General features: G+C 41.0%; 1 protein-coding gene across 2 annotated transcripts in view; it reads left to right on the forward strand.

Annotated features, from left to right (window-relative positions):
- The first annotated feature begins 8,302 nt into the window (after positions 1-8,302).
- SNRK (SNF related kinase) overlaps positions 8,303-24,574 on the forward strand; it is a 45,002-nt gene continuing 28,730 nt past the window's right edge. For both annotated transcript variants that reach the window (XM_087770583.1, XM_087770590.1), the window contains exons 1-3: positions 8,303-8,623; positions 19,798-19,896; positions 21,202-21,895. In XM_087770583.1, coding sequence (XP_087626709.1) covers positions 21,307-21,895 — 589 coding nt within the window. In that variant the 5' untranslated portion in view covers positions 8,303-8,623; positions 19,798-19,896; positions 21,202-21,306. The remainder of the gene's footprint in view (positions 8,624-19,797; positions 19,897-21,201; positions 21,896-24,574) is intronic.

Consider the following 24,574-nt stretch of genomic DNA (forward strand, 5'->3'; position numbering starts at 1 on the left):
GAGATATGGAATGTGCCTCTTATTTCTCAAGTAGATTATTTAGTTCTTGCTGATAAGATTGTACAGTGCCTTTTGAAGAGCTTGAATATTAGTGAATTATAACTGTTTTAAATACATTTCTAACAATCCACTATAATTTCACAAATATTACATGAGCTAGCTAGCAAGTTTGTTAGTCAAAAGAAAAAAGGTAAAACATCTTTGATGTTACACCGAGATATGCTCAGCTGTTAAATGAAGTAAAATCATCCGTTGGAGTTTGTTCATTTTACAAATGGCACGTTGTGCATGTTCCAGTGAACAGTGGGAGCAGTGAGCAAGATGTGACTGAAGTAGTCTGTCAGATCCTCAGTTTGATTTATAATAACGGGGTTGCATTGACATGAGAGTAAAATACAGCAAAGCATATGTTCACTGTGAGTAATATAGACTCATTTATACATTATAGTAGTATTAAATAAACAGTCTCGATCATTTTCTGAAGTAGTCCTACAATGAGTGTGGTTATAGTGCCATGGGACAAATACTGCTTTGCAGGCAGTGATCAAACAGAGAGAAAAAAAATTCAACCCTTTTCTTTTTCCTTGAGTTTCCAGTCCTCAGACTGGTGGATTGAAGGGAGTTGAAATAGCATACATTTTCCTGTTGTGGGTGTAAAGAAAGACTAATCCTGGTCTTTCTCTGGAACAGAGAAGAAGCACAACAGTGGCTTCATGACATAACTTGCTCAGTTTCAGTCCTCAAAGAATCTGGTCCCTTTGATTCTCAGTCGGGCAGTTTGCAGGAAAGGGCTCGGCAGGACTTTAAGAAAACGTCGACATAGTTTCCGAGATGTCAGTGACAAATTCATCTCAGCTATAAAACTGTTACTGTAGGAACACAGAGAAATCCATGCATTTATATTGAAGACTGGCAACCCTTCCACACGAATGTTCTAATTAGGAACCATGATATCCTATTTCTTTTTTTTAATACACTAATTGTAAATGGTCAACAAATGTTATTTAGCAGTGGCTAAGCAAGAGAACGTCACTGTTTGAACATGGAAATGGAATTTAAAGTCCTGCATTCAATTATGTTTGGGGTTGCCTTTCATTTGGAGTTAAACCTGGAGATTTTAAAAAAATGTGGGTCCAATATTGTTTCTCTTTGTAAAATGGGAAGAATGTTAAAGAACGTACCCAAGCTGCCTGTAACAGCATGAAGATTGTCTAAAGCATAGTAAAACTCTTGGTTGTTCAAATAGTCATGCATTGCATGAGCATAGTTATTTTGCGTTGTTTGAGTTTCCAACTGCTATGTTATGTGACAGATCTTATAAACCAGAAGTTTCCGAAGCCTCATTTCTATATCTTCTCTTTTCTTTTTCTAAGATACATTTTCTGTGAAAATAGTTCTTTCCTTTCTTTATCTCTCCCAGAGACCTCAATTTCTGGTGCACCTACTCAGTGTAAAAAGCAAAGTCATTATAACAATACTGTATTTTTTTTCTTTCCAGCCTAAATTGAGAAATTCTATACATCCGCTAGCAACTTTGTAAATCAGGAATCTGATAAATTAAACACACAGCATTCTTCTTAGGCCACCTAAAGAAAAGGAAGACTGAGTACAGAAAGGAAGACTGAATGAAAGGAAGAAAAGCCAACAAAATAGAAGGACTGTCTCCTGGGCTTTAAGGCACAGGCCAGATTGAAGATGAGGTGTAGGTGGATACAATTTCCGCAGGGAAGCACAGGCCAGGGCTGGAGCTGTGAATTCTTGGGAGCGTGCAGCTTAAAATCTGCTAACCCTGGAAAGCTGCTCTGCCCTTCACTCTTCGTTCCAGGGGGTGAATTTAACTACACAGCTTTAACCATTTGTTTTTACTGCACTGGCAGAGGTCATTTTGACTGCATGTACTGCAGCACTACAAGCAGATGTGTAGGTATTTGGTATGGCATTCATCAAAATAAAAAAAAAAAAAAAGAAATCAAACAAAAAAACCCCACCCCTCAAATCCTTTGTTGACATGAATTTTTGAAATGTTTCATTTCAAAACTAAAATGTTGCACTTGTAAAAATGGCAACACTGTCCTTTTAGGTGAACATCAGTTATTCCATGGAAACACGTTTTGCTGTGTAAAACATGATTACTGCTGTTCCATGACTGCAATTGCCCTCAAAGGTGCAATTCTCAAGCTTTCCTTCCAAGAAATTGTTTATTTTTAAATCCATGGCATTACATCGTTGAGATGTGCTTTTACAGGTCTTCGGCTACAGGTCTCCACATTGCATCTTGTTATTTTCTGCAGTGCACTGGATGCAATTAAGTTTTCTTGTAAGTGCATGGAAGGAACTATTGCTGTTAAATCAGGGGTATGTACTCCTAAGGACCCTTCATTAGGTAATTTATGTTTGAACATACCTAAAAATAAGTAACAATGATAACACTATAAAAAGCTTTTAAATATTTGCTTTTTAGGACACGATGGTCTCATTTCACCCATTAAAGTGGCACGGTGGAATATAGGTCATATCCTAGCCATTAGCACTTACGCTTCAGTAGCAAACACTGGGGTTGAGTAATCTGTCACATGATCAGAATTCTAATTTTAACCCAAATTAATTGTGTACTTTTTTCCTGTAGCACCAAACATGTGACTGATTTTCTACACTTCCTACCATTTAGTGTATTCAAACCCCATATTTCATAGAGAAATTGAAAGAATTGCTTCTGCCATTTATTTTCAGAGAGTCTCTGACCACGGATTTGTTCCTCAGAAGGACAATTTTTCTAAACCCTACCTTCCCTTCTTCCTCCCAGGTCAATGCTGCATTCTTTATTCTTCTACCCTGCCAAGGTGATGGGGGATTTTGAGAATCTGGTTCACGCAAAGTCTTCCCCAGCCAGTGTGACACCTGCATGAGGAAACCTGGCACTTTGTCCCACACAAAGGCCTCCCAACCTTTCCCAGAACAGAGAAAGACAGAGAGTACTTCGGAGTTAAACTCATGACTACTATAGAGTAACATGTTAGCACTAAGGAAATTTTTCTTCTGAAACTGACTCACTTTTTCCAATCCCAGCTCTCCTAGAAGCATTACTGGGAATCCCTAAATAACTTGGGCCAAGCCCAAAACCATAAGTGAAAAGGAATGCAAATCACCAGCCTCAGAACCACTCCTAACTTTACTGTGTTTAATTAGTTTATCACCTAGAACACTAATGGCATGTCCACAGACCTTCCCCTCCAGTTTCACACATTTTTATCCTTTTGAACTGAGGCATTAGGAGGCCACATCATACCTGACTTCATTCATCATTTCTGTGCCTGATTCTCTTTTAATGTCCTGTTCCTTTCTGAATGAAGCAGGAGCTTGTGAACTGTGTCGTCAGCTCACCAGAACGAGATGTGGGACAAAGGTATCACAGGAAAGGCGAAGTTTCTGCACTGGTTCTGTTCTAACCAGGACTTGGAGAGGCTGCACGTTGGGTCTCAGTCTGATATTTATGTCCCCCTTGCCTGGGGTAAGTCAGGCTGGGCCACATCCTAGGTTTCCTGTAAGTACAAGGGTCCCCCGTCCCCTGCATCGCTGCCTCTGCTATTTGTGTCACCAGCTGGATTGGTTGCTTCAACTAAAAAGCAAGTAAGGAGTTAGGGGATGTGATACGTGCTTCCTTCACAGTGGTCAGCAACTCTCTAATCATCCTTGGCACCGGTGGGAAGCGCCGCTCTCCACCCACAGCAGGAAGCACACACCTTCTTCCTCTACGGCACTAAAGCACCCCTGGCCTTGCTTTGTATCTCTCCTCCCGTGGTAGAGCCTGTGGGTGGGTGTTTGTGCCCCTCTTCCTTCCTGGAGGGAGGAGAGACCTTTTGGAAAGACCCGCAGCATGGTGGAGCAACTATGTGCTGGTGGAAAAGCACAGTATTCCAGATGTAGTCTGAGTGCCGAGTAGAGGATGGTAATCGCTTCCCCCATCTCCTGGCTGTGCTCCTGCCGACACAGCCCAGGGTGCTGTTAGACTTCATCACTGGCTTGGGCTTACGCAGCTGTCCCCCAGGACCCCAGGCCCTTTTCTGCAGAGCTGCTCCCCACCCCAGTACCCTGCAGGGTGTTAGTCTGTCCCAGATACCACTTGTTCTGGTTGAACTTCATGCGGTTCTTGTCGTCCCTTTCCTTCAGCCTGAGTCCCTCTGAATGGCAGCTCTACCCTTGACCATATTGACTAGTCCCACCAATTTGCTGTTATTCGCAAACTTGATGAGAGGGCACTGTCCTCTCCTCTGGGCATTGACAAAGATGTTAAACAGGTCAGGTCCCAGGACAGACCCCCACAGTACTCCACTTCTTACTGGCCTCCAGACAGAGTACAGCCCGTTAACCACTGTCCTCAGAGCCCTATCATCCAAACAGTGTTTTACCCATGTGGTCGTCCATCCATCCAGACCATAATGTCCTAATTTGGATACAAGATTGTGGTAGACGGTGTCAAAAGCCTTGCAAAAGTCAAGGTAAATGATATCCACTGCTCCCCCTTCATCTACAAATCCAGTCGTTTTATTACAGAAGACAATCAGGTTGGTGAGGCATGATTCACCCGCAGTAAACGCACACTGGCTGCTCCTGATCACCTTCTCCTTCCTGCGCCCAGAGAAGTGTTCCAAGAAGACATGGATTTCCACATGGGCTGCAGTGAGGCCGACCAGCCAACAGTTTCCCTTTGGGCTTTTTTTTCTGAGATGGGCACAACATTTGCCCTTCTCCAGTCATTGGGGACCTCTCCCAGTCTCCATGATCTTTCAAAAGATAGAAGTGAGGCCTTGCAGTGACACCAGCCAGCTCCCTCAGCACCCTTGGGTGCAGCTCAGTTGGCCCCATGCATGTTTACGGGTCGAGTTCTCCCACGTAATCCCTGACTTGATCCTCACCCACTGCTGGAAGTTCTTCTCCTTGAATCCTAAGCAGAGAGAGCTGGGAGACCCTGTTGGTAGGTCTGAGGCAAAGATGTCTTTGGGTACCACAGCCTCATCTGTTTCCATTGTTACTAGATTGTTCGCCCCATTCGGGAACAAGCCCACGTTTTCCTGTTTCAGTCTTATACTCTTGGAGTTGTGGTAGAAGCTCTTCTTGTTGCCCTTGAGTTCTCTTGCAAACCTTAAGTCGAGTTGAGCTTTGACCTCAGAAAAGAGACTGTATGTGATTCTTTTGGGCATTGGCAGCAGTTTCTGCATCAGCCCAGAGACCTGAGTTAGCTACTCTGATGGTGGAAATGTACAGAACGTTCAAATGCAAGCACCGAGACTATTAAGAAATGTCATATCTGAATGTCCTGCATAAGCTTCGGTATAAATTGTACTCTTCTATATCTGTCCAAAGGCAGCTGCTTTGTTCTGCTTTGTCAGGGAAACTGTTAATAATTTAATAATGAAAGGGAACTAATGAGGCCTATGGATTTGAGCCTCATGCTCAGATTATCCAGTGTCTAATGAAGTGTGAATTTTGACTGAAGCTTTTTCCACCCTGAGGGGAAAAAGCCACTCTCATCCGTGCGGATTCTCCTGTGACTAATAAAGGGTGAGCTCACACTGCAGCTTTTGCTGTACAGGGAGTACAGGTAAGGTTACTCTCCAGTAGCTAGCCCTGGTTTCATGACACTTATGAAAACATGTAATTCTGGAGATATCTACCCCTTTAATTCAGATTTGGCCAGTGGCTTTGGGAATTACTAGGGAGAACGGACAGGCTGACAAAGGCTGGTTCAAAGTCACTATTTAAGCCTCATGCACTTTGAAACATCCCAACATTTTCACTGCTTTGCACTTCAAACACATCTCATTGGAAAGGTGCAAAATAAGTTACATTAAGTATTAGCCCCATTTCTGAAACAGGTGAACTGTAATGATTCATCTTTTGAAAAACATATCCCTTCTCAAATACTGTAGACTAACAATCTCTTATGTGTTTATATACTACATACTTTTCACAGATGGCTTACACGTTTAGTATCTTATATAAAATAAGGTTGTTTCTAATGTGAGCCAGTAAGACTTCTGTAAAAACAAATATCATCTACCATTTTCTTTCTACAGTAGATTAAGCTTGGATTTAGCAAAGAGGAATGTCGTCGGGTCTGATTTGGATGCATATACGCCATGAGCAACCTCTCACATAAATGCATGAGGCTGTTGCTGTCACCTTACCTAGACAAATACATTCAGGCTATGACTGAGGGATGAGGTGCGTTTCGCCGTGGCATAGCTAACGCGTATTAGCGATCTTGTTTTAAAGCCGATGCGGACACAAGGCACTGCACTTTTATTGCGAGGTAAGCCAGGTGAGGCCGACCAAAAGCAGCAGCGCAGCGCTGACCTCCCCTAGCAACCTAGCTGCAGCTTGTCTGATTTTACAGGCGTGTAGCTACCGCGTTAATTAAGTTTTCACTGCGATAAACCTCACAAAACCAAAACAAGGCCCTGTGCCACTGAAGGCAAAGTAGACTGTAAGTGGCTGTATATGTGACAGGAGATTTATGTTAGCCTGTTGGAGGAATGGTATCGGCCTCACCCCAGCAGCGCGCGATCTTGTGTCAGCAGTAATAAAACTGCCTGAAAAAAGGCAAACCGGTCTGTGCTGAATTCCAGCCCACTGTCACTGCCAGACTCCTTCCAGTCCCTGTTGTCTCCCCTTAAGTGCTGCACGTATCCTTGACCCTCTTCTTTTTAGTCTCACGCATATTCATCTAAAAAGACTCATCACATTGAGTAAACGAGGCTGGTTATTGCCATCTCTTACATCAGATCCATCTTGCAAATTCAGATTATCAGTCGTGTTTTATTGGTGTCAAATTGGTGTAAGGGTGGAGAATCAGGCCTACCGAATGGTCTAAATGACGACAAAATGAAGAAATTCTCATTCTCGTTAGGAAGCAGTGATCAGAATCAACATATTCTGAAACCTTGATGTATTTCTTTTCTATTTCTCTTTTGAAACCTTAAAATATGAAATCATGAGGTCCTTTTTATTACATACGATCACACTATTTCAGCTTCGTCATTTCCTGAACTGTATTTTCGAGTTTAGTTTATTCACAAATGACTGGTTTCAACCTAAGAAATTCCAGGTTAATTCAATAGCCCCTGCTGTACAGAGTAATATAAGCTATTCATGAAGGAACGACATCTAAATTTTGTCAAAGCATGGGGAAAACTGAAAAGCATTTATCAAACATATTCTTAAAATTGGGCTTCACTATAATGAGGTTTTGTATTCTCTCTGCATATATCTTGATTGGCCATTTCTATTTGAAAAAAAAAACAGGGCACTTTTCAAAGTGCTACTTTTAAGTCTTTCCTTTCCCTGGCTATTCAAAGATTTTCTTTCCTTGGTCTTCGGAGGAAAGTCTTGCATTATTTCTGATGTTCCGAGCAACCGCTTTGCTCATACCCCTTAGCACGTCGGAGTCTGAACGCTTCTGCACAATCATTCGAGGCGTTTCCCTCCCCTTCATTACATGTACAGCCCTTTCCCTCTGAAACACCTGCCAGGCTCATTCCCTGGCCTATTTTCTCCTACTAGCCTCAATGTCGTCCTTTCCTTTCACTACCCCTACTTCCAGCCGACTTCCACCATCCATCTTGATCCTGTCCTCCTCACCACAGGGGAATCCAACGGCGGCGTGCCTCGCTGCCTGCACACCATCGCTACCTCGTCGAGCCACCCAGGACACAAGGGGCACCATCGCTATACTCTCATTAATACGCTATTATTTCGACCCTGTTCACTTCGGATCGGATCAGCCAGGCATCACAGCCGCGGCCATCCCACCAGCTGAATTAGCCCTCCAGTCCAGCGTCCCCTCCTGAGGGAGAGGGGTGGCAAACTCGGAGCAGAGCGGCGGCCACCACCCAGGCGGCGGGCCCGCGGGCTTCATCCTCTCCTCAGACCTTCAACGGTTCGCCCTTCCCTCTTATTTTGGCCACTTCCAGGGCGAATCGCCCGGGACCTTTAGGACGCCGGAGCCCAGGGCGGGCAGGAACGGCAGCCAGCCTTGCCCCCGAGTGCCGCCGACCCACCCCGTCCCCTCACCTGCCCCCTCCTGCCCTCCCCTCCGGCGGCCTCTCCCCTTCCCCTTCCCCTTCCCCTCCCCACCCGCCGCTCGCGGCCCCGCCCCGCCCCGCCCCGCGCGCTCTCCCTTCCCCCATTGGCCCGCCGTGACGGCAATGGCGCGGCCTCCCCGCCGCGCAGGCGCAGCGGCGCCCGGCTCGCGGGCTCGCGCGGGTGTCCGTTGCCCCGCCTCCCCCCCCCCCGCCCCCCTCCCCCCCAACGTCTCTCCGCGAGCCGCCGCGGCCGTTGTTGTCAGTTGCGTCTCGGAGTCGCCGCAGCGGCGGGGCCCGGCGGAGCGCAGCCAGCCAGCCAGCCAGCCAGGCGCCGGGCAGGAGTCGCCGCAGCCGCCGCCCCCCGAGCCCCCCGCGGCCCAACCGCGGTTCCCCGCTGGGGTCTTGGACCTTTTCCCTCCCTTCCCGCCGCGCTCCCCGTCCCCGCCGCCGTTCCCCAGAGCAGTCGCGGCGGGTGCTGCTCATGCAGGGGGCGGCGCGGGGCGCGGCGGCCCGAGGAGACGCCGCCGCCGCTGCTGCAGGCAGTAAGTTGCCGGTGGGGCTGGGCCGGGTTCAGCTTGGGCTGGGCCGGTGGGGACGGGGCTGGCCCGGTGGGGTGCGGTGGGTTCCCTTCCTGTCCTCTCTTAGCCTTTCCGTTTCTCCCGGAGCCGGCCTCGCCCGCCGAGCTCCTCCCGGCCGGCCCGGTAGCGGCCTGGGCCCAGGAGGAGGCGGTGGGGGGACGTTTCCCGGCCGCCGAAGGTCGGCGTGTCGGTGCCGCCCGGGGCTTGAGGGAAGGGGAGGGAGAAGCGGCTGTTCCTGCGGGGACGGCGGGAGCCTCCTGTGCCTCTGCGCGGCAGAGCCCGGCGTGCCCCAGGCGAGCCCTCTCCCCCTCCGTGGCAGCCTCCGTGCGACGCGTCCCCGCGGCAGCAGCGCCCGTGGCGGGGCGTGCGTGTGACCGGCTCCCGCCGCGCCGCTGCCATCTGACCCCGCGCCTGGCTGTGCCCCTGCGTGTCCGCCCTCGCCGTCCGCGCACCGCGGGGTCACCGCGGGAAAAGTGGCGGCGAGTTTGCCCCTCGGCAGCTCCGCCTCGTATTTTCTGTCGCTTGGGAAAAAAGCTAAACAAGCGAGGCAAAAGCCCTCCGATCAGGGAGTCAGTCCGGTCACGGGTGCGTTTTGGGGGAATGACGGTGCATCTTACCCCTCGGAACCAGGTGCATAGCCAACAGGTTTGCTCAGAATGCAAGCTGGCGTCTTTTCTGCTCGCAGAGCGGGAGCATGCCCCTGACAGAGGCTGAAAGCAGAAGCATCCCTTGTTCTTTGTCAATACGCGTATTGCTTTTGTCAGTAAGCTTACTGCGTTGGATTTACTGCCTTTAGATTACTATAGAAATCAGTCGGGTAAGTAGTTAAGTCCTGGAGAGAGGTCTTTGTGATTTTCCTTGGGTGGGTTTTGGCACCCAGATGGTACTCCACTAGTTCAGTTTATGGAAGACGACTTTTAAAGATGTTTGTGGTTGATGTACAGTCTTGGTAGTAGCTGAAGGACAGATGTGTGGTTGGTTTTGGTGTGGTGGTTTTTTGGGTGTTTTTTTTTTTTTTTTTTTTTTAAGTAAGTAGGCTGCATAAAGTGTTGGAGAACATCCACTAGGGAAAAAGCCTATATTGGCCAGAGGATGGTTGGTGGCAAATGTGACCTATTTTCAGATTCGATATCTTTATTGGTAAGGGATGCTAGAACACCTGTGAAGGAGAAAGCTTGACATGGGATATGGGCATATAAAAAGCTTTGAGTTTTTGCTTATGCATAGATAGTTTCTTACTGATCGTCTTGTTTTCAAGAGCTTGTTATGAGTAGATATGCAAAGAAGTGGTTTCCTCAATGGTACCATTGCAGTTCCTGGAGCAGCTGAAGTGTATTGTATGATTTACAGCCATCTAGCATGAATGAATTGCATGCAAATCTGCTTACGCCTGCCCTCTGTAGTGCAGTCACTACTTAGTCATATAGGCTGCTTTTTGGAGTTGTTTATTATGGATATATTTAGATCTTCAGCCCCTGGGGAAGGACCAGTTTAATGTATCTCAGCAAAATGAAATCTATATAGAAGTGTTTACAAGCAAATGTTTATTATGTTAGAATTAAGCAGTTCTTGCAAGGCATGCACCATTAGGAACTGGGTTAATGAATGGTGGGGGTTTTTTGAGATCACAGAAAGGGGAAATTTGGCTGCTGGTTATTTTTGTACTATTGCTGATCCTTAAAAAGAAGGAATCTAAAACAAACTCACAAGAACTGATAGTCATTGCTACGTAATGCAATCAAGTTTTACCTTGTGGAACATGTTGAAATGTTAACTTAAATAGACTAGTAGCTGCCCCTTTTTCTTCTAGTGCATGAAAACATCTGGATTTGAGGACTTAACAACAAAAGCCAAGGATGAGAAAGTCCAGTCTTGTCTCATATTTTTCCTGAATATTCTAAATGGCTAGAAAAGTGGTAGAATGATGGCATGATTTTTCAAGTGGTTGGGAAAAGAAGTGAACCTGAATGCTGGAGTAGTGCCTGGTGGGCAAGGTGTCATCTAAGACAGCACATTCATCTGTCTCTTTTAAGAGAACCTTTGTGATCCACACCTGGGGCTTCCAACAAAAACAGGGAGAAGGGAAGATGATGTCTTAAGTGGACTTAGTGATAAACTGTTGTGTTTGTTTGTCTTTTTAAACAATTGAGAAGCAAGAAAGTACAGATTGAGTTTTGGATACTGAAATTTCTGTACAGGTTACTGCTGTTCCTTGAATAATCTTGCTCTGAGAACTAATACTCCCATGTGGTGTGGGTGGTTGCACTGTAGATACATAGTCTGCTTTCTGATTATTTTAAACAGATAGCATGTTAAGAGTATGCATGTTAAGATGTTACTGCAGATATTATACGTTGCAGTAGTTATCTTCCTCGTGCGCTGTTCTGACCAACCTGATCTCTCCTAAGGTTCTAACTCCCTGCTTTCGATATCATATTTGAGTAATTCTTTTGCAGTCTACACCTTCAGTGTATCATTGTCCTTTTTATTCCACTAGCAACTGTAATGCCAAACTAGTGCCTTTGTCTTGCTTTGTTGCCTGCCTTGCTTTCAAGGGCACAGTATCCTGGAACAGCTAGCTTTTTTCCCTCAGAATGTGTGTCTTATGAAATAATGCACTCTTCTTGGATTTTTGTCTGCTTTCAAAATTCCGCTGAAATGCTGTAGCTGTAAAACTTCTTGATGAACTTCTGTCCATTCCTTCTTAATAGTGTTTTCTAATTATGTCTTAAAATAAGAAACCAACAAAACATGGTTAAGATCAGGGACACTACCTTTTGTATATAGGGCTGAGCTGCAGTTTATGATGAATATACTAATATTAAATTGCATAAGCTCTTAACTTTAATGACCTATGAGGTTTTGTGCATCTTCCTTGTCACACTACTTTCAAGCACTTAACTGGAATGCTACAGCTTCTGTGATAATGTAAAGTAGCTGTTGTTTTAATACACATAACAGTATTACGTAAGAGCTTAAGAGGATTTGAAAAACTGTATATTCACTTGCAATTCTAGGATAACTTACCCTTGCAGAGTTCTACTACGCATAAGTTGATTAAGTCACCAAGGTTAAGAACTTAATGAGGAAAAAGTGCTGTGTAGTTTTTACACTTGTGAAATATAAAACAGAGCATGTTCACTTTCTGAAAAGCTGAATCTCTCGGTTGTACAGTGATCTTCTGCAGCAGTGTTGAGGCATGAATGTTGCACTGAATTTGACGGGTTGATTTTTACTCTTAATATATCATTCTGTGTTTCTGCAGTGGTCTCCTATCTAGTTATTGGCTGGACTTAAACCGACTTTACTTGAGAGATAAGACGATAGCCTAGACTTTTATAATTTTAGTTCATGTTGAAGCATGGTGAATTTCAGGTGTCTGCCAGTTCCTAACTAATTTAGAATGCTATAAATGAGGATAAAGTACTGAAAATGAGTAACTGTAGGTTGGGGTAGGTGCTATTTCTTAAGGTTTAAGTGGTTTGTATCCTAGATGGAAAATGTCAGTATCTCAGCAGCAATTTGACATAAAACTTAAGTACTGCATTGACTTATCAGAGAGACTGCTAAACAAATGAAGCTATCTGAAATTTGAGCTCAGAGATCATTCTTAAATTTAATACACATTATTATTGCTTGTAATAGGTAGTAAAAATACATGCACATATTTGCATCTGAGTACTCATATTTGAGCTAGTGTTTGATGCTTTCACCTCCCTTGATACAGAATAAAAATAATGTTTGTGATTCTGAATTTAGACAACAAAGATGATGTTAGGTGTTACAACAGTGGTAACTTATTAAAATGTTAAGCCACACTGAAGTGTTCATTGATTAATGGTGGAATGTTTAGAGCTCCTGTTAGTTATCTTTGCTACACTGTCTGGCATGAGAAAATTATGTGGTAATGTTAATAAATAGACATTTGAAAAAAGTGCAACAATTCTGAGAACTCATGAACATCGAGTAGATGAGGTGATTCCTCTCAAGGAGTCCAGATTGGTGGAATAGAAATCTGAGTTGTCTGTTTTCTGCGAAGTTCCTGCAGTAGGTTTCTGGAAATAAGATGTAGTGTCCTGTCTGAAAGATAGTGATACAATCATGAATCACAATAATATGACTTCTGTCTGATATGCAAAGTATTTCTTCATCAGTTTCATGTTCCTAGTTGTTTTGAGGGGGGGAGAAAAAAGGAAAATGTGATGAGGTTTAGAATATTAAAGCCTCAAGAAGCTACTTGGATGCTACTTATCAAGCTTGGGAAGGTTTTGTGCTAGGAAGTCCAAGTACCATGAGTTATCTCTGTTGCTTATAAGATGGTTGACTGAAAAGCTTGTTCGTTTCTGTCATCTTCAGACTTCTGTGATACCAGGTCTTGATTGGTTAGGTTTATGAATGTCTGTAACTAAGATACCCTGTTAATTTCCTGTAGCTGAGGAGAAATTTTTCTTTCAGTGGGAACTGCAGAATATAATCACTTCAATTGAAACTAATTTTTTTATATATGGTGACATCACAGGGTCTGAACAAAGTTTTATAACTGATTTACAGATACAAAAGGAAAGTACTAGCAGATACAAAATTTGGAGCAAGTCCTTTTTAAAAGATGTTATCGTATAGTACTTTGCAGAAGATAATTTAGGGGACATGGCCATTTGGGAAGGTCTGGCATTCTTCTCGTCCTCTGCAATTATACTTTAAGAGCAGCTTTAGATCTTAAGTTGTGTATTGCTGAAGCATCTGATATGTGAACAGGCTGGTGGTGTCTGTATTACTTTTTTTTATTTGTTTAGCTATATACTGGACTTTGAGAGTAGGCACGAGAGGAAAACAGAGACAACATGAAATTAATTCCTTTTGGAGCTGTGGCTGGTGTGAGGACTTTAAATGGTGTAAAGCTATTGCTGAGTTCTCAAATCCATAGGGCAGATTGCATTTGTCTTGTGTAATACCTCCTCTTAGAAATGGAAAGTGCCTTGTGAACTACAGCGATTGGCAGCATGGTTATGAAAATATCTTGGGCTTTTAACGTATTTCACAACTAGAGGCAGTTGGAACCAATGCCAGTGACTACTAATCATGGGTTTGTCAGTGGATCATAGCTTGATCACTCTTAGCACATCTGTCTTAATAGCTTTGGTGTCTATTCTGTAACCATCACCTTGCTATTACTACTACTATCTTGCTATTGCTTTGCAATGTAGACCTACTTCAGTGTTGTCTGAATCTTTTTTTCTCATTCACCTACTTGTGAAAGAAAAAGGAAATATATATTCTTGACTTTTAAAGTGGGGAGCCTTGAAGGACCAATTCAGATCCAGTGACTTTTTTCACTTTTCTGCATTGAAGATGATTCTCACAAAGATGTCAACTATATAAGAGGGGTTTCCACAACACAGTTGTCAAATTGTAGTTTGCTCTTTACTAGTGTTCTGCAAACTGCCTACCACAGCTTTGCAAACCTGTGTGAAAGAGGAAAGCTTAAACTTTCCATGCTTGATGTGACTGTATTAATTTTCAAGAAAACAGGATGATAGACAGCAATCTATAGGTCTAAAAGTTTGGGAATTTCTCATGAAGAAATAAATGTATTCTTTAATTGACAATATTCTGAATTGTGCATCATATTTTTTAAGTTTAATTTTTCTCATATGTCGGAGCTGCCTCCAAGTCTTGCTCTTAGATCTCAGGTCATGCAGGCTCTCATAATTTTCTGTTACAAAATAATGTTAGTAACTTATTTCTTCTCAAATCTGTAATGCTATCCCCCCCCCCCCCCCCTTTTGTTTATGGGTTCAGGAGCAATGTTTTAAGTTTATTGGCCTGCCAAATATTTCTGCTGCTGGTCATTCACTGAATAATGGACCTCAGAGTTGAAGCATTCTTGTTAGCATTTTGTTTTTATTTCTGGATTCTAAGAAGAGTTAAGGCTAGGCATCAGTAGCTCTGATGCCTGCAATACATTCTAAAATAATGAAACACTAACACTTCACTACAGGCTTCCCATGGCAAAACTTCATCAGCAATTGGCAGCTCTTGTATCTTTTCAGAGCAAAGTTCTGAAGACTATTTAAAACTAGGGAACACCATTAAATTGTGCAGGTTAATTCTTCTTTTTATGTTTGGAGTGTAGAACTATTTGTTAGCTCTTATGTCATTTTAGGTGTAGCCGTGCTGAATGGTAGAGAGATTTCCTGATATATCTTGACATTTTAGTAATGTAGCATGAGGTGGATGATGACGTTGTGGGAGATGACAGTGAGGCCTAATATGAAAATAAAAAGTGCCTTTACACCTTGAAAAATCTACTGTAGTGTTTTATTGTGGAACTTGTCAGGAGCAGGAGAGTTTATGGGGTTTGTCATCAGTGAAGGGGAAGATATGCGTGTATGCTTTGGTGCAGTCATGCAAAGTGGAAAATAAAGCATGAGATATCATTGTGTATATAAGGGCTGAGTTGTAACACCCCTGCCCCTGTGTGTCATGTCCCCCCTCCCGCCGCCCAGGAATGGTGCATCTGCAAAGTGTTTGGCTCTGGGGCAGGTACAGATTGCTGTCATTTCTTCCGAGTACCTTTGAATGGTGGTTGTGAAGGCTTAGGCTTCCTCCACAGGAAGGTGGAGGAGAAAGGGCTTTGCTGGACTGTGACACCTGTGTATGGAAACAAAAGGAGAACACAGGCTCTCGGGATCTTAAGTCCCATATTGTGTCTTGAATGTTCAAGGAATATTGGGTAGTATGAGGCTTAGTTTCAAATACTCTGGAGCAACTGAGTCATGACTAGTTTTCAGAGCATGTGGTATGCATTAAGTGTGTATGTTCTTCACACTTCACTCTTGCAACACTTTGTACCTGTTTCTAATGTGTTGGCTCTCCCTTATATAAAAGGAAAGGTGATCGAAAGCCCTCTTGGGGAAAGTAGACTGACACACTGGTGAAGGTGTAACATCATCACATATAAGTAGTGGCTCATACAGTAGCAAAGATAGACTGTTTTTAAAGGCTCATGGATTAAGCTGTGAAGATACCTTACAGTAGGATAGCAGATAAAAACTATAGGAAATATTGGGGAAAAAAGTGAAAAGTTATACTTGCACAGTTTGTGTGCTGAGTTGATATTTCCTTCAGTTTGCTCTCAGATACTAATGATTTGTACAGATTGCTTTCAGAGTAAAAAAAATTGCTTCTGTGATCAGTTAATGTCAAATTTTGGTTTACTGTTTCTAGGAAGAATAGCAACATAAGTCTCAACATACAATTATGTAGTAAATAAATAATTGGTATAGATGCTGTTATTCACCTGAGACAAAAGAGAGCAAAAGGAGAAACAGGGTGAAACTTATTTATCTTGTGGATGTGTATAATATGTACATCCACTGAACTAGTCATCCTAAACTCCTGTTACAGAAAATGAAAATGTGTGCTTTTAAGAAATGATTCATTTGATCTATTCAGCTATCTGCTTTAGGGTGCAATTTGTTTTATCATAGACTCTTATCTGTGTTGACTGAATCTACGTTTGTCATGAAGGGAGACAGGAATGGTTAGCTGTCTGTGGACGGAGGAGTCCCAGCGAAGATTACTTCAGCTTTTATGTCTGTTAGCATGATAACGCAGGGAAGTTTTTGCATCAATAATATTATAGCATTTTGTTGAAATGGGACCTTGAATCTTCATTTTCCAAAATAAGAAGCTAATACACATGTTAAGGTAAGATGAATTAGGCTGGTTTTACATGTAATGTATAATCTAATGAAACTTTTTGGACAGGATGAATTGCTTAAAGAAAAACTAGTGTCTCTGAAACATGCTGTTTTTCTAAACAGATCTGTTAGAGATCCATTCATCCATCTTTTAGAGATGGTTGAATCACAGTACTGTTGTTAAGCCTCTTAATAGGATGCATGTGATATTATAAAACAGCTTCTGCAGATCTCCATTACAGAGGCTGTTAGCAGTATTTTGTGGGATAGGATATATGCGCTTCTATGGGAGGAAGGATCTGTTCTGAATCTATTTACTGGTAAATGTCTACATTGCATAAAATGAGTATCGGGGGCGTAGCTGAATTCTGGTATAGTTAGTGAAAACTGCATTTTTAAAACCATAATTAGCCACATGGATTAAATGCTGCTAATGGTTAGTAAGCTTGCCAACTAGAAAACCCAAACTCTCTAATACTGAAAAATGAACTTATCAAGTACTTGAGATAATGTGGATTAAAAGAAAGACAGGTAAATATTTTCTGTGATGTCACTGTCTCTTAAATGTTTTCATCAGGTTGTAGTTTGGCTTGCTGGCAAAGTATGGCTGGTTGAAATTTTGATTGTTGCATGCTGCAGTTTGCAGCTCCTTCATTTGGTAAAAGTGTTCAAGAGGTCATATTGTAAACTGGATCACTGAAATTATCTGTCATTAGAACTAACCCTGTTTTGGAGTGCGATGGTAGTAGATGCGTTAAATCTGGAAGTTTTGGGTGATTCCATTTATAGTTAGCCCTGAAAGTTTTACTGATGTAATTAAGGAGACTGCTGCAAAGAAAAGGTCACAAAGAGGCTTCAGCTGGAAAGCTGGTACCTTGTGAAACTGCACTCTTAGTTGATCCTCAAGTGCTTTCAAAATTCTGCTTTCTTACTCTAGAGAAACTGAGAAAAAAAATTACTTCTCTGAAAAGTACTGGTATTGCAACTGTGATCCTTTAGGTAGCATATTTAAATGGTAATCGAGGTTTGTATCTATATGCACTATGACAGTTTTGCATCCATTTGCTACTACTGAACAATTCTTAATTTTGGTATGTTCACTTCAAACCGTGTGTGCATCTTCTGTTTAGCTGTGGGAGCTTCATCTCTGAAGTTTTATTTTAAAACCACAGAATGAAAAGTTAGTTGGTCTGTTATTGTGGAGATTTTATGTTAAACTGTTAATGAATCTGCATTAATTTTATTTCAGCTAATTGGGCTGCAACATTAGTAAGCATAGTTTATTTCCATTGCTGTTAGCTTTTATCCTATTGATTACTGTCTGATGTATTTCTCCATGGCTTAAGCATAACTGATTTTTGCTGGAATTTTGTTGACAGGTTGATTTATGTGTATTCTGTCATTTAGAGATAAATCACTTGTTGAGTTTGTACAAAGATGGCTGAGAATGTGCCAAGTGAACAAAATAATTATGTATAAATCTTTCCTTGCTGCTGAGTGTTGTAGTTTCTTAAATTTAGGCAAGTTACATTCTGTTACATCTGGCTGGGTGTGCTGTCTCCCTTTTACTCTGCCGGGGATGGAACCTTCTTGAATTGAAGAAAGAAAAGCTAAGTCAAAATGGACTGCGGCTTTTTTTTATCTCCATCTTCCTTACCTCTTCCAGTAACAAAATTTTGGTTTTGCCATGCACTAAGAAAGCTTCGTCTTGTGTGCGGGTGTTGTTTTTGAATCCAAGACTTAACAGAAAAATATCTCTTAAAGCCATGTCTCCTCCTCAGAGAGAAAAGGTGTTTCATAATCTGGGCCAGATTTGTAGGATGTGATGAATTTGTATGAATAGAGATGTAAATCTTGAGGTTTGACTTAACATTCAAGAAAGAAATGGTCTGTAAAAACTTGAGCACTGGAGTTTGTGTTGTTGGTAACTTCAGTTGCATAGGGAATGGCTGGCTGATTTTTTTTTTACGTTTACTTTTTTTTAATTTAAGGATTCTAAAACTGTTAAGTAGTTTAGCATAAAGTATTGACTATAGGATGCATTATGAGTAAAACAGATTTGTAAGGAGGGATGATGTCCTAGTGGCAGTTAAAGTTGTCTGTGTGCTCTTTTTTCTTTTTATTTTATTTTTTTAATCTATAAGCAGTGAAGAGTCTGATTAGGGTGCTGTGGAGACAGCAGTTCTATAAAGCATGTTTGTGTGGGGTGGATTTTTTTGTTTAAGTGCTTGCAATCCTTTTAGGATTGAGACTGTGGAGTCGCACAGCCATATGGGGCACAGCTGATTAATATCTCCCCTGTTGCTTCATACAGGTTAAGGTTAGGTGGTTTATGTGTGTACATGGACTATTTTTCATTAGCCTGTAGTTTGGGAGTTAAGTCAGCATGATGGAACATTATACAACTCTAATAAAGCATTACATGAAAACATTATGTCAGTGCTCAGTAGTAGTCCAAAAAAAAAGAAAAACCAAACAAATTGTCCTAAGAAAGTAGTATAGAACAAACCAGAAAATGTGTAGCGAAAGGTGAGAAGAATGCTAAAGCCTGTGGAATAACCTCTGTAAATGGAGCGACAGACTAGGACTTGAACAAGATTGAACTGAAGCTAGGAAGGGAGGAAGCTAAAACTGTGAGTTGCTTGAGGCAAGGTAAATAGAGTATGATAGTTCTTATTTTGGAACAGATGGTGAATGAGAAGATGCACAAATTATCAGAAGATTAAAAACAAACAAGAGGAAGTGGTTCTTCTCGCAGCGCATGGTTAAGCCACTAAACGCCTTGTTGCAGGACGTTCTTGATGCTAAAAATTCACATGCTTTAATAAAGCATCTGCCCAGTTCCACAGGGAGGGGTGTGGGGTGGAATCCTTCAAGCATTATTAAACACAAAGCCGCTGCCCTCTGATGTAAAGAAGCTTTTGAATCTCTTAAAGATAAGGAGAGTTTCATCATTTATTGTTATGTTTGCCATTGTACCCTGTTCTTCCCTACGCATCCTCTAATGGTTACTTATCAGGTAGGAGAGACGTGGGCATTTGGTTTAATGTAGCATGCTCTAATCTAGTTTTGTACTTTCTGGAATCAGGATGGGATGGTATTACATGGTTAATGGGGAGTGGTAGGGGAAACTTCGTAAGATGAGCAGCATGGGATGTGTTGGGAAGCAGATATGCCAACCCCAATTTTGATACTGTGGCATCTTCTGGTGAAGTGGAGTAGTTTTTGGAAGAGCATCTGAAGCCTAGTGCTTAGTAGCAGAATGAAAGGGTACAGTAGCACAAAACCTAGTGAAGTTTTTTTAAAGCTTGATTATTATCTTTAAAGAAAAACAAAAACCCAAACCCCAATGTTTGTATGATTGTTATACTTACCCTGTTCCTTGTCTAAGTTATGAGGTTTCAGAAGTTGATTGATTTCATTCAAATTTTACAGGGGTGGAGGTCTCAAACTGAATTCCCACGGACTTTGTGGAAGTAGACAGCTGGATAGAGAAGAGGTTATACCATGGCTCCAGCTGAGAGAAGCAGTAAGGTGAGCTTGTTAAACATCAGAGAATCCTCATAGGACCCCCAACCTTGTAATTGAATCCATATGAAACTAGGTTCATTAGTTTCACTGCCTGTGAAGTAACTTGTTTAGCAGGGAGTGTTTTTAATCTAATGCTTACATTTTGACTTAAGAATAACTAATGTAAGGGGCTGTTTGTTTGCCAGCTTCCTTTTCAAAGATTTTTCTTTTTGAAGTTTAGTTTTGAAACTGAAAATATATTCTAAAGAGCTATGTTTTCTGTATTTTATTGAGTTGGCAATAAGCCATCTAATTTTCATATTTCTAGCTACTTTGCACTCAAAGTGGGAGAAATTGTCAGCTTTTTGATAGCTACAGTGTTTTATTTAAACCTCAGTCTAAGTTTTTGGGAGGTTTTGTGTGTGAAAAAAATGGCAATGGGACATAAGACCTTCAAAACCAGGTTTGAATATGAACGTGTTATAAGTTGGGTCTTGTTTGCTTAAATGCTAAATTAACTGGTAAGCAGGAGTTCAGCACAAATAAGCTGAACTCTTGTTCTTTCCCCTTCCTTTCCACTCTTCTTCCCCTTCTCCTGACTCATTCCCAGGACTGCTGAACATATGCAGCCTACATGCAAACTTTTTATCACCAGTTTTTATAACTCCAGTCAAAATATTTAACAAGACATTTTATTTAGCACTAAGAGTACATCCAACCCAAATGTTTCATTTCAGCCTGTAAAGCTTTGTTCATTTGTTGTAATTACAGTATTGATTGATAATGCTCAAACTAATTAGAGTAACAAAATTAAGTCTTGTATGTCAGTCTGAGCTTTGCTAAACAGGAAGCTGTTGAAAGGGAGAAGGTAAAAGTCCAATGTCGTGCCATCAGAACTTTGTATTAGAGCTGTTTCATGCTGCAACATGAAGGAATATGCCAAAAAGACGACTAATCAAGCATGTTCCTCTTGTCAATATTTTGTGCTGCCCAGCTGATTTCAAATGTAGCCAGAAAAGTTACAGATTTATAGCTGATTTCTTCAAGTGTCGCTTGCAAAGTTTCTAACTCAAGAACATGAAGGCCACTGAGTTTCAGAGAAATTCTCATTATTGCACTGTTGAAATTCACTTTCTTCAAGCATATTGATAATGTGATTTCAGAAATCTGTTGGTTACCACAGCATGGCTTATCAAACCCTTTGCAAAACCCCTTGAAGAATTTCATAAGTAATCTGTAATAATATGCCAATGTAACTTTAGGAGAATTACAGGATAATAATTTTGCTTATTTTTATACAAATATATAATCTTGTCTCTTTATTTTTAGGTATGCTTGGCAGTGACAATGGACTATTTATTTGCATCAGATACTCTTATATGAAAAGATCACGTTTCCAAAGAGCTTAAATATTATTTCATCTTCTGAAACAGAATGGCAGGCTTCAAACGAGGATATGATGGAAAAATTGCAGGATTGTATGACTTGGATAAAACTTTGGGCAGAGGCCATTTTGCTGTGGTCAAACTTGCTCGGCATGTCTTCACAGGTGAAAAAGTAGCAGTAAAAGTGATTGACAAGACTAAACTGGACACTCTAGCCACTGGACATCTTTTTCAAGAAGTTAGATGCATGAAACTAGTGCAGCATCCCAATATAGTACGGCTGTATGAAGTGATTGACACCCAGACTAAGCTTTATCTTATCTTAGAGCTAGGTGATGGAGGAGATATGTTTGATTACATCATGAAACACGAAGAAGGCCTGAATGAGGATCTGGCAAAAAAATATTTTGCTCAAATAGTTCATGCTATATCTTACTGCCATAAACTGCACGTAGTTCATAGAGACTTAAAACCAGAAAATGTGGTCTTCTTTGAAAAACAAGGACTTGTGAAATTGACTGATTTTGGCTTCAGCAACAAATTTCAGCCTGGAAAGAAGCTTACCACAAGCTGTGGATCTCTTGCATATTCTGCTCCTGAAATTTTACTTGGGGATGAATATGATGCACCAGCAGTCGGTATGTCCTCTTTGAATTCAGCCAGTAATCTAAACTTAAGTATCATGATGTTGTGCCACTCTGTTTTCTGTTTCAAGGTAATGCCATATGTGGAATCCAACTAATTGGCAAGAAATAACATTATAACCTGAATGAGTTATGGATGAGTTAATGCTGGAGCAGCTGTGTTTGAAGGAGCATACTCAAACATTCTCAAAAATGTTTAAAAGTTCTTTTTTGTATGAAATGATGCTATTTTTAAAATAGTTGTAAACATTGATAGAGTCACTGAGTGTGAAAGATAGTCATACAGATGGCTCATATCTGTTAGTTGAGGTAGCGATGATTTAAGACTAACTTGTCTGATTTTTTGCTAATTTACCTGAGGTAAACAATCAGCTGACTTCACATGCTGACAAGGTATTCCTGCAAGAATTTTAGTTCATCAGTGTGCATTATTTCTAATATAAATATTGTTAGCTAGTAGACCTTATGGTCTTTGCTTAAACTTTTGAATGTCACTTCGTGGCTTCCAACTTTAAATAGGTATTTTACTGTGGGTTTTCTGGACTTGAAAGTACTTTAAGTGTGCTGTAATTAGGAATTTTAAATGTTTATGCTATTTGTGGTTTTGCAGATGTATGATGCTACAGTGATGCTTGACAAAATGATTTCTGTTTAGAGTCAAATGTTCTAGATTAGTTGGTTTTGGATTGATTAGTGGCAAACTGGAAATCTGAACTCCTGAATTCTGTGTTCTTCTATGTCTTTTTACTTTGAATTTCCTGAAGCATGAGTGTAACTGATTGCGGTGGCCTCTAGATGGAAAAGTACAGTTGTTAAATATTCTATACAGTGCCCTATGAATTTTTTTTTTTTAAATGGAGTAGCAGTCAAATTTTGGAAGATGAATGAAAAATGAAGTTTTGATGTTGCTGCCCAACTGAAGATTCGTGGAAGAAGGTGTATGGGGATTAATGGGGGGAGGAGGAGTGGGGGGTATTAGGAGCATTATGACCAGATGGTCCAGATTGAATTATATAGCTAACAAAGCACACTTTGGGCCTCTTAATGATAAATATAATAATGGTGGCATCTCATAAAATGTTTCTTAGAGGACTTTGTAAGCAATTAGGTAGGTAAACTTCTGAATAGTACTAGAAGACAATGGTTGAATGGGTTCATAGAGGAGGAGGTCTGGCTAATACAGAGTGATTGTGATTGATGTGAACAGTAGGAAAAAAAACTAGAAAAATTTCTTCTAGCTGATGTTTAAGGATGCTAGTTAAGTTCTATTTCTGAGAATATTTAAATACACATCAGTGGCTAATTTTTGCTTACTTATTCCCCAGTATACTGTCTCAGTTACTGGATACTAGAACTTCTCCTATCCTAGTTGACAGATTGTGGTGCTTGTATTCTAGCGTTTTTAGTGGCACAGTCATCACTTCGTAATGCTCTGCAAAATCTCTAAAGTACTGTCAATACAATAGTTACAGAATAAGAATATCGAAATTTGCAAGTTGCCAATAAGATAATGACCTTGAAGAGTCTGGATTTTCCTTTTCTAAATGTGGGTAAAATGGTAAGATACACTATGTAAGGTTTCTAAATATGACTTATTTTTGTATTTTAAATGCGAAGATTGTGGGGAAAAAAAGAAAAAATATTAGGGACTTCTTTAAAGCCCTCCTTCCCCCCTTTCCCCGAATGGAGTCTTAAATGTAGAGTCTTAAAAGAACATAGGTTTAGGAAATTTATCACTAACCATGTAATTATGCAACTGAGAAATTAGCTTGTGCAAACCTTTAAAGATAAACTTTCATGCTAAGATGAGGTCATACTTGTGGACTAGAAGTATGTATAAATGCGGAAGTAGACCTCTTCAAAAGAAGAGAAGTGACATCAGTTACATTTTGATGTTAATAATGTGCAAGGTGTATGTGTAGCCTGACATAGTGGTGAAGTGCTGTTAACTCATTCAGCTATTGGCTGAATAGGGCTATTAATATTGCTAGAATAATGACTGACAACGGCAAAGATTTTTTGCCGGTTAGGATGAAATTACATTATAGCTGAACCAATTTAAAAGCTGGTTGGTTATGAGAAAGGAGGTCGTGCTTTCTCCAGCGCGACTACATGGTCATGCCCCTTTGTGAGCATCTGACCACTTGAAAACCAACTCAATTTACTAAAATGCCAAATTAAAAAGGATTGCCCTGCTAATACTCTGTAAATGTTAAGATAAATTTGCATTCATTATAATATTTTAACCCCCCCACCTGTTTTCATTCATACAAAATTGTTGTTATATTCACAAAAATTATTGCAAGAAAAATTGGTCAAGATATATGATGGGTTTTTTTTGCCAAAGACCTTTGGCACAAACATGGCTTTTCTGATGTCTTATGAATAATATTAGAATGAGTATATTAAGGAAAAGACTTCACATTTTCTTGCTACAAAGAGCTGAAATATTCAGGGCAAGTCTTTTATTAAGTTATATGCTTAATAAATATCGTGGAAAAGCTTGCTTTATGAAAAGGTAACTGTTTCAGCTAGTTTAAGGATTAATCTCCCCTTTGTGATGCTACTTAAGTTTTCACACTTGAAAAGAGGCTAGTTAATTTAGGTGTCTCATTTCCTTTTGTGTTTAAGGCTGTAGTTAAAATGATGCAAGAGTAATATTAGGCAATGATC

This window comes from Nipponia nippon, unplaced genomic scaffold (assembly GCF_047370975.1).
Source record: "Nipponia nippon isolate SJK-2023a ecotype South Korea unplaced genomic scaffold, ASM4737097v1 scaffold_1, whole genome shotgun sequence".
Taxonomy (NCBI): Eukaryota; Metazoa; Chordata; class Aves; order Pelecaniformes; family Threskiornithidae; genus Nipponia; species Nipponia nippon.